The sequence below is a fragment of the Eleginops maclovinus genome, chromosome 16, assembly GCF_036324505.1.
Source record: "Eleginops maclovinus isolate JMC-PN-2008 ecotype Puerto Natales chromosome 16, JC_Emac_rtc_rv5, whole genome shotgun sequence".
Lineage (NCBI taxonomy): Eukaryota > Metazoa > Chordata > Actinopteri > Perciformes > Eleginopidae > Eleginops > Eleginops maclovinus.
The window spans coordinates 2,710,264-2,723,461 of NC_086364.1; the positions used below are offsets into that span (position 1 = coordinate 2,710,264).

The 13,198-nt window shown below is 37.9% G+C and overlaps 1 protein-coding gene across 2 annotated transcripts; it reads right to left on the bottom strand.

Annotated features, from left to right (window-relative positions):
* Positions 1-931: 931 nt before the first annotated feature.
* On the bottom strand, positions 932-11,965 carry LOC134878358 (proteasome activator complex subunit 3-like). Of its 2 annotated transcripts, none has more exons than XM_063904349.1 (10): positions 11,809-11,965; positions 10,115-10,147; positions 9,889-9,951; positions 8,381-8,485; positions 7,288-7,339; positions 7,055-7,170; positions 5,739-5,807; positions 4,476-4,598; positions 4,284-4,370; positions 932-2,248 (listed from the first exon to the last, which is right to left on the bottom strand). In XM_063904349.1, exons 1-10 carry the CDS (start codon positions 11,848-11,850, stop codon positions 2,168-2,170), a joined length of 771 nt encoding a protein of 256 aa, XP_063760419.1. In that variant the 5' UTR covers positions 11,851-11,965; the 3' UTR covers positions 932-2,167. The 2 variants fall into 2 exon arrangements, with proteins under 2 accessions (XP_063760419.1, XP_063760418.1); XM_063904348.1 differs by having other exon boundaries at positions 7,288-7,342; positions 11,809-11,964.
* Positions 11,966-13,198: the final 1,233 nt, after the last annotated feature.

A 13,198-nucleotide genomic window follows, 5' to 3' on the forward strand; every position in this document is an offset into this window, starting at 1 on the left:
TGCAATGTTCAAGTGTGTATCGTACCCGTTAGCATTAGCGAACGTCGGCTAACTTTAGGTTAGCTAAAGTTATAGATTTGTGGGACAGAATTTTTTGACAGATGTGTTTTTCATCTGAGTTAACTACTGTGGCATTATGTGAAACATTTTTACTTTGGTTTCAGTCAAAATACCGTTTGCAGATGTTGGCTAATTCAGAAATATGACAAACACACAGCTGAAGTAGCTAAACATTTATTTGATCAGTCATTTATATATAAATAAATAAAATACATATACATTTGTGACCTTTGTGAATTATCTTTATTAAAACACCATAAAAAAACCCAGCTCTTTCCCCAAAGTTGATGACCTTTGGGGAAAGTACTGAATGAAAGTGTTTACAGTCAACCTTCATTATTGCCTTCACTTTTCATTTCAAATTCAAAATACTGTTCCAAGGTAGGAGGAAAATAAAATATTCTGTGCAAATATTCTAGTCTTTCCTAATACTGTTATAAGATGCCCATTGGTGAACTGTCAAAGTTATTGTTGACTGTAATTGTTGCAATAAGATCCCTTCCTGGTGTAATTCTAATAAGGGTGACAAAATCCACAGTCCTTATTCTGAGTAAAAATACATTCCAATATTCAGCTGATAGCTAATATGAGGCTTCAGCAATGGAGGTTAGACATATCAGTTTTCTTTGTGTCTCCTGAAAGAGTGTCTGATCTGAAAAGTAGTGGAAGGCAAGACATGGAGACTCCAGGTTAGCATGCTTGTGACTGTGCCTTTCCCGACTGACAGTGAAAACACCTGAACTGGATTCCTGTGTGACTGCAACTACGGTGTATTATTTTAATAAATGTTATATGGACATGCATTTCAATTAAGTTTGAATTTGTTTCGACCACATCTGAAGAAAAAGTAACAGACAAGCACACAGAGAGATTTGTTCCTTTATCACTTTATTTGCGTAAAAAGTTGAAATAAAAACATTTGTGCATGCATTTTAAAGACGGTCCTGTAATTTTCCATACGGTCATTTGCAAAAGTTCATTAAAGCACCGGGCTTCAATATGGCATCCCAAAGTGAACAAAATACAAAATAACATTATAATAGCAGAATTAATCTGGTGAAAACTGAAGAGTCCAGTTTGAAACTGATATCAACTGTGCAGGGCCTAAAAAAAACAAAGTTAGAATGGCTTCATGGAACTACAGACACTCTTTTTGACATTTGACCAAACTTTTTGAGTTCCAGTTCAAGCCTGCTTGATCACAAGAGACAGATACCAGGAGGCACAATGTTGAGTGTGCATTGTGTAGAAGAACACAAAACCCTATTTTGGTTTGGAAAGGGTGACTTAGGTCCCACCTGTTGTGCACTATGTTTCACAGTAAGAGGAGGGCAGGCTGAATGGGTTTCCAATAACAGTGTGACGCCACGATACAACAAACACTGTTAGAATAAAGAATATTCTTCATGTCAAGACCAAGTCCTGTCGGATAAACTTTTCAGTCAGATCTCGGTCTGCATATTGTTTGGGAAGGGAGTTTTTAACAGTTTAAGGGCAGCCTGGAGCGGACTGGCTTGGAGTTGGAGTTTCAAATTAAAAAACAATTCCAAGTTCCAGGCACAGGGAATAAACTAAATAAATGGAAGGAGCAAAAAAAAACTGTCAAAAACAGATTAAAAAATCCTGGGAGAGGCACGGCATCCATGAGAACAAAAAACTCAACCAGGACCCTGACAGGAAGAGAAGCAGAAGGAGGCTCTAAGCTTCACTCCCAGTGGAGCAGAGGGGGAAGGGCGGTCTTTTTAACTACATCTTGCAGCCCGGTACTTATGGGAAAGATTCCGAGGTCAAGCTGCGGAGTACAAACTGGAGGTGCATATCTATGGTTTACTCTAGATCACTATGGACCAAGACAGCAGGGGTTATACATATAGTAGAGTGTAGTGAGCCCCTTTCATTTTCTATTTTTCAACAGCAAATATCTGTCCAAGTAGAGTCTGATGTGACACGTCATGAATTGTCCTGAGGTTGTAAAAACCTAAAAGTATCAGATAGTCCATACAACAGAAAATAGAATTATTGGTCAGTATTGTTGACTGAGCTTATGTTGTGTGTGTGTGTGTGTGTGTGTGTGTGTGTGTGTGTGTGTGTGTGTGTGTGTAGGTTGTCAGTAAAGAGCCTCAGCGTTGCTGTTCCTTGGTTTCTTGATCTTCTCAATGTTCTTCAGGATCATATCATGAAGGATGACCTATAAGCAACAAGCGGACATATTAATAAGCTCAATGTGCTGGTCACATCTGACTCAAACATGATTTCAATTTCATTAGTTTCATTGTAACCCTAACTAGGGCTGCACGATTATGGCCAAAATGATAATCACAATTATTTTAATCAATATTGAGATCACGATTAATTATCACGATTAATTATCACGATTATTTGTTAAATTTGAACCAAAACATGTTTTATTGACACAGAGGTTCATTATTACTGCTTTCACATCCAGGTGCTACATTCCTGCTAATGTACAAATTTGAGCATCAAAATAAAATAGGTCTAGATCTCGTCCACACTACTGCGTTTTCGTTTTAAAACGAAAACGATCTCCGTCCAAGTAATCTCCGTCCACATTACACACCTGAAAACGAATATCACGTGACCATTCACGTATACTGGGCATGCGCGTGCCGGTTGCAGTTGCAGCATTATAAAATGGTAACAGCGCTTTTACTTCATTATCCATGTTTACCACTGGTAGTCAAGGCTGATCCGACCCGATACCAGCTGATTTGAATCTTTCCGGGTAAGAAAAGGTCACGTGGTAGGAGCGTGACTAATCAGAGAAGGATACTTGTGATCGATAAGACCCAATCAGAAAGTGCTCATAGGTGCCTACGTCAGCGTTTCCAAAAGTCTGCGTTTCTGCCTGTCTACACTAATCAGCAGCCCGCTGTTTTAGGGGCTCGAAATCGCGGAGTAGTGTGGACGCGAGGTGTAAACGTAGCAAAAGTTATACGTTTTAAAACAAAAACGCAGTAGTGTGGACGAGGCTCGTTTCTCCATCGCTAGCTAGAAGCGCTAGATTGGCTTTGGAAAAAACTTTGATACTGAGCGTTCTATGAACAGAATGACACTTAAAATATCGCTCGATCACGCGATTTTGACTGTGGGAAGCCAAAATCGTGATCGGGATTAAAATTTGATTAATTGTGCATCCCTAACCCTAGCCCCCGGAAGTAAGATTAGCCGAGAAAACAGTTTGTACGACCGGTTCTGCACTAAAAGAAACGTTTGATTAAAGTTAGAATAAAACTAAGCTATTTGTGTATTACATTTATTAGAGAGAGACGAAGATAGACGGCAGGAGATTAGAGACTGCGGGAGACGAAGAGAGACAGCGGGACACGAAGAGAAACAGTGATTGAAGGAAAGTGACAGACAAGCATTGAGAATTGAGATATATTAGATAGATTTACAGTTTTGAAGATACAATACTCTCTGTCATGGTTGACAGAACTTTGAGTAATGAGTGAAAAACGCCTATGGATGCACCTGCTATTTGTTCCTAAAATTAAAAATAAAAAAGGTTCATGATATCTCAATCAAACTTTTACTTATCATACTGACATCCCCTGTATTTATTTCCAGCTTTCAAAATGTTTAGTTGTGCATGTTTGCGTTACCTATATAAAAAATAATTTCATTTCAAAATCCGTTTTTATGTTTTTTGTGTGACTTTGGGTCCAAAATGTTCGTATAGTATGTCAAAATGGAAAAAATAACTATCAGGTTATATAGGTGAGGTTTTACAAAAAAAAAGATACCAAACATTGACATACTAAACATTTCTTAACGCGGTTTAGTGGGACAAATGAAATTAAAAAAGAGCTTGAAAACAGCCAACTCTAAAGGGGTAAGGAGGCTAATACTTGGCGTGATGACATGCAGTCATTTATTTAGAGACAGCAAAACCCATTTTTAACAGGCATTAAAATCTGTTAGTTGTGGGGCATTTACTTAGGCATTTTATGTGAAAATCTCTTAAAAACTTGTGTTAACCACAGACCTTATTTCAGGCTTTAACTGAAAGCATGTCCAGAAACCTTCTAGATGAGGGAACAGCACGTGGTAAAATGCTGATTCATGTCAGGGTTTTAGGTATTATTAGTCCCGCAAAACTTTATTGAGAGTATTGTACAGTTCTGTCCCTGTTTGGAGTCTCTTCTAACCCTGGTTCACTGGAACTTGTGGAAAAGAGTTTCAAAAGACAAATGAGTACTCACATATTGGTTTCTGAGCTCTGAGACGATGATCTTCAAACTGATGTACTCCTTCTCATCGATCTCTGATATGGTCCTCCTGTAGTCCTCCTATAGTACAGACACACAGCTCGTTAGAAATACAACCAGATGTACTTTTCAGAGAACAGATAGTCTACGGTTGCCATTTGCTTCACAGACACACAGATTACACACCACGTGAGGGTACTTGACAATTTTGGAGACCAGCTTGGCTCTTGTGATGTAATATCTGGAGATCTGGTCCAGGTAAGATGCTGCCTCTGACTCCACCGTCCTCAGCTCTGCCACAGTCTCCTCCTATACACACACACACACACACACACACAAGCTTGAATGGTACACAAAGACCCTGAAGTATTCGTACTGTAGTGTATCATATTTTCACATGGACACACGGTTTAAATAGCAACATTTTATCCTAAAATGTTCTCATCTTACTTAATGTTTATTATTACCATTATTATAATGTGACCTTAATAAAGCAAAACAAATGACATCATTGCTGAACCTATGTGCTTTATAACAGGGTTGAACTCAAACAATCAGAAAGTTATTTAGGATTAATAGATAAGAATAATATGTATAGTAGTATAGACCCTTTTTCCAATTTGCACTTGTGTTCGTTTTAAGTGTACATGACTGTATATATATGCATGTCATGTACACACTTTTTAAAAACTACATACAACCCCAATTGAATGCTCCCCTGAAATAAACAGTAACATGAAGTTGAGGAGCAGGACAGTGCTGCCCCTTAGTGGCAAACACAGGGAACGCAACACATTCCAATATAGAGCATACTGAATATATCTATAGAGTAAATATTAAGGAAATAAAAGCTAATGAGTAGGGATGCACCGAAAATGTCGGCCGATGCTTAGAATAACAATTTTTGCCGATACCGATGTTTTAGTGTGTACACTCTAATAGAAGAATAATGCGTTTAAGAGAGAGAGTGGGGGATACGTGTGTGGCGTGTGCATGTGTAGAGCGAGGGAGAAAGAATTTGAGCGAGCCTAGTACTAGTACACTCATTATGGCAGACCCACAGTCATAGTTAAAATCCTTCAAAATGATGCCCGGACTTCAGATTTTGTCCGTCAAATTAAGAAAATATGACGCTAATGCGACTTCTCTTGGACACCGCGCAAAACATCAAAATCAGCGACTGTCACCTTATTTACCGATGGTGGTAAATAGGGCTAACGGCCGATGTCTCACCGATGTATCCCTACTAATGAGAATCAAACTGCGATGGACAAATGTCACTCTGGCTTCAAGTAAAACCATACTGACATTTGGAAATAATTTTCTTGTTTCTAGTATGTATCTGTTGAAGCATGTTGCGTAACCTTGTCATTGACACAGTCTCAGCTGGAATATCCAATGAGATGAGATGTGATTCCTCTCCGAACTTCACCCAGGGTGTGTACTTACCTGTATGGACACTCCAAAGTTGTTTCCATCTTCTATCCTGGGGATGAGCAGCTGGACCCACATCTTCACCTGACAGAGCAGAGATCAGATCATCAGGAACATTTTGTCACATGCAGAATGTACCTTTCCCCTCTGTGGGACCATTAAGGGTTCCTTCTTCTTCTTCAATCATTTTATAACAATACCATATTTGTAAACTTTTCTGGACTGTGCTACGGTTTATGTTTATTATTGTTAATGGCTTAGTTCATGACCTAAAGCACACTCTAGAGCACAGTTTAAAACGACGCTACGCCAGTAAGACAATTCTGCAAGCATGGAAAAAAAAGGTTTTAAAAGTGTCTTTATGTCAGGAGTGGAAAACAGAAACGCATGGATTTGGAAGATGGGTTTTACATGAATAAACCCTCAAGACTTACCTGTGACCTTGAGTCTTCATTAAAGGGATTTGGAAACTTTGGAAAGCGAGGCAGAGCTGGAATTGTCTTTGAAGACTAGGTGGCCTTGAAAGAATGTGCTTTTGTTAAACGGCCACTACAAACACTATCAATTGAAAAGCATAGGGAAAGTACTTATAAACTGAGTTTACCCAGCAAGCAGCTAAAGGGTTCTGATACATAAACTTAGTTTTCCGTATACTGAGAAACACTGAACATCCTGTCACTGACATGTTTCCTCGTCCCATCTACTGTGCATCGCTCAAGAGCACCCTGACAGCTCCTACAGAGGACTAATTCACCACTGCACACAACAGATGCCGGGCTAATAGTGGTGCAGGAAGGAGTCCAACATCTGTAAATTACAATTTCAGCACTTCCACTCTCTATTGTATCAAAGTCAATGGTTTGTCCTGAAGTAGATTTTGGAAGACTTGTGAAATGAGGTCATAAAATATGTCACTAAATACCCAACTGGTGAATGTCTGAAGTTTTTTTGGATGTCTGAATAACGGCAGTTGCTAAGTGTCTAAATGTGAATACTAAACATCGTCATCACACTGAATATTAGGCCGCCTTTATAGCATTTACTATTATAAAAATGTTGTTAATATGTGGAGATTATCCTCCTCAGTGTTAGCACCAAACATTTTAGATCTTATTTTCTGCAATATTCCAGAATCCAAAAAAACCCATTGACTTTTTGTTGAGGGATACAAAATGTCTGGATAACTTTAAAAAAACACGTCACCACCGAACCACTGTGCGGTTCGGCTCGTCAGATATAATATAGTACACACAAGTCTCCACAGTCAGTTTAGCTTAAATTGAGAAAAACATGCAACTTCATGCGTGTGTGCGTGTGTGTACGAGACTTACTGTGTTACACTTCTCGATCAGCGTGCGGATCTCGGGTTTGACTCGTTCGATCAGGTCCACCAGCTTGGTGTTACATTTTATTATCCCCTCCGGCATCATAGCTGTTTTGGCTCCGCCTGAAACACAACACACAGCGTTCACAATTAAAGAACGCTTCCTCTCATCAAAGCATGAACTTCCAGCTCAATCAATACGAGACCACACCATGATTCTTTGTCAGGTTCTGTTTTTACCTTGCCAGCTCTCATCAGCGAGTCCATCTTCAAGCTTCCTCTTCCTGGTGTTCTGCTGCACAAACAGAAGGGCTCATTTCATTTGATTCATGACAGATGGGTCTTGATGGATGGATGTTGGTCTGAATCCCATACTGTCCATTCTCACTCTCTATCTTCTGCTGTACTGTAATAGAGGCAGAAGAAGCCTGGTAATGCGTGCTCCTCTCAAACTTTGCTTCGTATCAAATCAAAGAACTTCCTACACTGCCAGCTTTAAAAACTCGAGGAACAACAAGCAGGTGTAACTCCTTTATTGTTCCCCCTGTTGGTTTGCACCACCGGTATTGTGATAATACTCTGGTCTTTAGTCTTTTAACAAGAAATCCATTCGTTAGATTGACACATTTGTTCATAGCTTCTTTCAGGTGACTTCATTAAAAGGTGGCTGCAAGCATGCTACAGTGTCCCAAAACACCTCCAGTTGGTTTTCCATCGTTTTTGAAACCACCGCACATTTCTACTTGTAGAAGAGTTGTAGGCCGCTGTAGAGCGTCTGCGCCTCTCGATCGCCGTACTTAAAGACATTTCAAGCTTTCTTCAGTTCAATTTATTCGTTTTTATCCTCATGTCTCCCAACATCCTGTCACCATCTTTTACATGTACAGTAACCATGGCTACAGCTGATTTTCTAATCTGTTTACATCACATTGTAATGGTGTCAAATTCATTTCTCTTTCAGCCAAGCCTTTTCTTTATCGTTTCTACACGACTGGTATTTCCTCTTATAACAACTGAACCATCTCCATGACAACAGAGAAACTCCCTCTTCTGCGGTAGCCTGGAAGTTGCTACCTTTTAATTAGCTTCACTTCTGTTTTAATTGAGAATGAAGTTGTTGACTTGGATTTCCCTTAGATTTACATTGAAGAAATTACAACTAGTCATTTTAAAGTGTATAATCACATCTAAATTCAAAAGATAAAATGTAGCTAATAGCACATTTTCTTTAGAGCCCGTGTACCAACAGGGTCTCAGGGTGTTACATGGTGACCATGCCAACAGCTGGTACTATGAGATCCTGTAATAACTGTATGATAAAGTGCTGACTCACCGTGTCCATGCCGTCATGGCTGTTGGTGAAGAGGATGGGCTCTGGGACTCTGAACTTGATCTCGGAATGGATTTCTTTCAGGTCACTCACGTTGAGAATCGGCTCCTGGAACACCATGGGATTAGGTTGAAAATGTAGTCTTGTACATAGAATAACACATAGGACAGACACATAATATTCATGTTTCACTTAATTGGAATTGCTATAGCATCACGGGAGAAAGGACAGGAAATGAAGGAGACAGAGATGCTTTAATCTGAAGACGTTTGAATATAAAATAAAACCTAATAATGATTATTATTACCGGTCTAGGGTTTGTAATTTACTAAAATAGACCTGGATTTGACTATATTCATGGTTCCTAAAAGGAAATTAATTCCAGTATGCCTTTTCTAGTCTAGATCTAGTGTGTAATCTGAAGTGAAAATCTAATTTCATATCCAGACAGCCTCAATTAATATTCATTATAGATAATATATAAATCAGTCAAATGTATGTCTTTTTGATTTGGCCTAAAATAAACTCGTTAAGAATAGTGTTTCATCAAATTTAAAATGTTAGAGCTTTAGTTGTCACATAAAGAGTAGGCATTAAATAAATATATTACCTTCAAATTTACATGAGTAAATAGGTCATTTTTAAACAGCAATATTCAATAGCCTTGTTCGCATTAACAGCTGCTTTTTGGCTTTAATGACTTTTATATGCAGCGCATGATATATCCCGAGTGAGATAGGGTCAGGGGCCGCACAAGAAGTGACCTCTGACGGGAACATGCACCGAGTCTGTAGAAATACCACTAAAAGAAACTACTTGTGGTACCAGTGTTCTCTGAATGAGGCTTTATGCATTGTCCAGCCAGCTAACACAAGATAAATTGTCTCTGACCAAAAGAGCGATGCAGGAATGACATCTAAAAGTCAGCATTTTAGCTCTTCAATGTGTCGTCGTGTCAAAGTCAAAGGGTTTTAAAAAAAATGTGGGTCAAATACCAAAATAAAGTCTGTGGTTAAGAGATTTTTTGTTCTATGACACAAACTACGTCTGTAAATACCCCACTGGTGAATGTTGGTGAAGCTTTTTACATGTCTTAAAAAACGGCAGATGCTATCAAGTGTCCAAATGAGACTACTAACGTCATCGCGCAGAACATTAGCCACCTTTAGCTTAGCGGTGGTGATGTGGAGCAGTGGGATGTAGTTCCTTCATAGCCTAACGTTAGCTTTTTACCTCATATAAGTGCGTTTAATTTGTAAAGATAATCCTGCTGAAGAAATTGTGTTTGCCACAAATCTTATCTTCTGCAATATTCTGATATGCAATGGAAAAATCCCATAGTTTTTTCTCACGGAGTGTTTGTGATGCTAACTTCCGTGTTGGCCTACAAGTACACGTCATCACTGCACCACTGTATTTGCTTCATGGCTCAGCTGCTCAGACAGGTTTTGCTTTTAAAGCATGTGTGATTCCAACTTGTTTCAATTTGAATTTGCAGTCAGGTCTCCCACCCTAAGAAACTGATCCAACTCCAGGAGCTTCTTAGGGAAGAAGCAGGCGACCAGGTGCTCGGCCTAGAGAAACACACAGGAAGGAACGTTGATTCATTATAAAAACACATTCTTCCTAACATTGTAACCATGAAGCATAAAGTGAATCAGAGAGCAGAGAAAAGACTGACGAGAGGACCAAATCTGGAAGAAATCTAGGCTCAGGTGTGTGATGTAAGACACTTACCTCACTGCTGATCTGAGTCCTGAACGTCTCCACCTGCCGACACATTGAAGGCCAGTTAAAACAATCAATCAGAATCAAAATAGTTAAATTATTTAAAGGGAAACTGGGCTATGAGACAGCTGCTCCACCTTAGAATAAAGTCAAATAAACAATAAATAAATACAAAATTGATTAAAAATAATACAAATAATTATTTCAATATAAAAAACTAGAGTAAAAAGTCCATTCAGATATAATAGAATAAATGTTTTTATAAACAGGAGAACTTAATTGTCCAAAAATAGATAAAATGCATTTATTTATTTATATAAACACAGGTAAAAACACAAAAATTAATTAAAGATAATATATAGACCTCAAAGGTTTTTGTCCAATAAAAGTTCAAATAAAATAAATATGTTCATACAAAAATGTTAAGTTCAAGTAAAAACGACCGATAAAGACATCAATATATTTTTGTAAACCTGAAAGTTTATCTTAAAATATCCAATACAAGATAATATATACTACATATACTTCTATGTTAAAGTGAGAATGTGCAATACAGATATTCAATTAAATAAAGATATTGATGTAAACATAAAGCAGTTCGAATTAAATGTCAAATAAAAGACAAAATAAAATGTGTATGTAAACAAAAGAAGTTACATTTAAATGTGCCCATTGCACTACATTATTTAACACGTACAATACAGTATGTACTGTGATGTATAAGTATTTATGAGACACTAAAGCTGAACTGCACAGTTTAGGAGTCCAACTCCATATTCAGCTATGTCTCCATGTTGGGTTTACACAATCCTTAACCATGGTGATCTTTAAATCTCACAATTGTAGACTTTATTCCATTTTAGTCAGTGGTGTAAAGTACATTTACTCAAATATTGTACAGTACAATTTTGTCAAACTTTAACTTTACTTGAGTATTTCCATTGTTGCCACTTTATCCCTATTCCACTACATGTTTTTACATTTACTGTACTATTTATGCAATACATTAAATTAACATTAAAAGTTACAGCAACTGTTTACATAAAACACGTGACATTTTGATATGATATAATGCAGTAGGCCTACGGTGCTACCAATATTTTTTTGTTACCTAGAAATGTCTCAATATTAAAAGACTACAACATTTGAATGCTCTCAGAGATACATGTGTTTTTAAGCAATTAAAAGCAGGAATCACTTCATATTCTATAATAATATAATTATTTCAAAACAGTCAGGCTCCATAATGGGTACTTTTGTTACTTTAAGTACATTTAGGTGACAATACTTACATATGTCTACTCAATTTAGGCCTTTCACTTGTAATGAAGTATTTTCAGACCAAAGTGTTTCTACTTTTATATACGTAAAGGATCTAAGTACTTCTTCCACCGCTGCTGTCAGCGTTCTACCATCGTTGTTGTTGGAACACATGGACATTAAACTACATGTTACACACTTAAGGTAAAGCTTATTATTCACTTAAAGCTATCTAATATAATATGTGTAACGTTTACTCAGGCCTAGAAGCGAACGCAGGCTGACAAAGAAAAACGTGTTATTAGTGAGCAGAGCCAATAACTACTGATGCTAAACTTAACGATATGCAGGGCGACGCTATAAACACACTATGGACCTGGCTCAGTGACTCCACGGTTACACAAACACATGAGAGACATCCTCAGTGTTTCCAACACACTCACTTTGCTCTTCAGCTCGCGGTCGACTTTAAGTAGAGATGACATGTTGTGGAATAAATGTGAAGAAGTATCCAGATAGAAAACCGTTTACTGCTGCTCCAGTTACACCGCATGCACAGCTTCTACTCAGGACAGTGACGCAATCAGAAAGCGACACGCGAATTCGATGTGCTTGTTTTTCTAAATCCTCTGAGACGCTTTTCCGTCAGAGCCGCCCCTCCCAGACAAAGCTGTGCATAAAACCAAGCGAACCACTTCTTGTTCTTCGTCAATTCAATTCCAGAAAGCTTTATTGGCACTACATATATTGATGCAATACAATTACGACATCACACATACACATTTGGAATGCACTGTTATGGTCATAAAACATTCATCATAGAACAATTGAAGGGGTGTTATTGGTAATAGTGCAGGATGATGATGATGATGATGATGATGATGATGATGATGATGATGATGATGATGATGATGATGATGATGATGATGATAATAATAAATGCGTATAAAACATGAATAAGAGATGCAATAAGAAAACCTTCAATTTTTAAATTGTACTTGTAGGCTACAAAAAAGGGTATTTGGGATTGTTTATGACAGGACCATAAATAATGTTCATTTGCAGTCCAAGAACCTTTTGTTGGATCCAGTCATGAACATCATGTGGTAAGGCTTCAGAACACATGCATTTGAAAAATGTGACAACGGACTGCAACAGCTAATTCAAGCAGCTGATAGTAAGTCAACTTACATGCTAGGTCAACATCAGAGAAAATATGCAGGCTTTTCAAAAAATCTTGAGGGCAACTTGAACAGAGAGGATTTGCAGTGGTGGGAAGTAGTGAAGTACAAATACTAAACTGTACTCAAGTATATTTTTCTGGTATCAGTTCTTTACTCCACTATTTATTTTTCGGACAGCTTTTTCTTCTTCTCCTTACGTTTTAAAAACAAATATCTGTACTTTCAACTTTCTACATTTTCAAACAGGCTCGTTACTTTAGTTTAAACCTGCGCTTGGTGGGGTGATCATCATTATTCAGAGTCATTGCACGCCTATTTCAGCCTTATGTCATACAGAAAACACGAACAATTTGAAATGAAAGTTATTTAATGTTCTTTTAATATAGAGTGAGGTCACCAGCTTGACTCTATAAAACAGTTGTTAGTTGTATTGTTAGCTACTTTTTACTTAATCTCAAAGCCCATACTTCTTACTTTTACTTCAGTAAAGAAGTATAGTCAGTACTTCAACTTTTACCGAGTAACTGTTCTTCTACTTGAGTGAAGGATGTGTGTTTTTGTTGTTATTAAACCGTGCGTTCATCCAATCACCTGCTCTGCCTTCCAGTCCACTGGGTGGCGGTAGTTCACCATATCGTCTGTTGGCCAC

Coding starts and splice junctions, on each gene's coding strand:
- LOC134878358 (XM_063904348.1), bottom strand. CDS start 11,850: ATGTCATCTCTACTTAAAGTCGACCGCGAGCTGAAGAGCAAA. Junction 9,952..10,114: donor GGACTCAGATCAGCAGTGAG/GTAAGTGTCTTA, acceptor GTGTTTCTCTAG/GCCGAGCACCTGGTCGCCTG. Junction 4,371..4,475: donor TTGTCAAGTACCCTCACGTG/GTGTGTAATCTG, acceptor TCTGTACTATAG/GAGGACTACAGGAGGACCAT.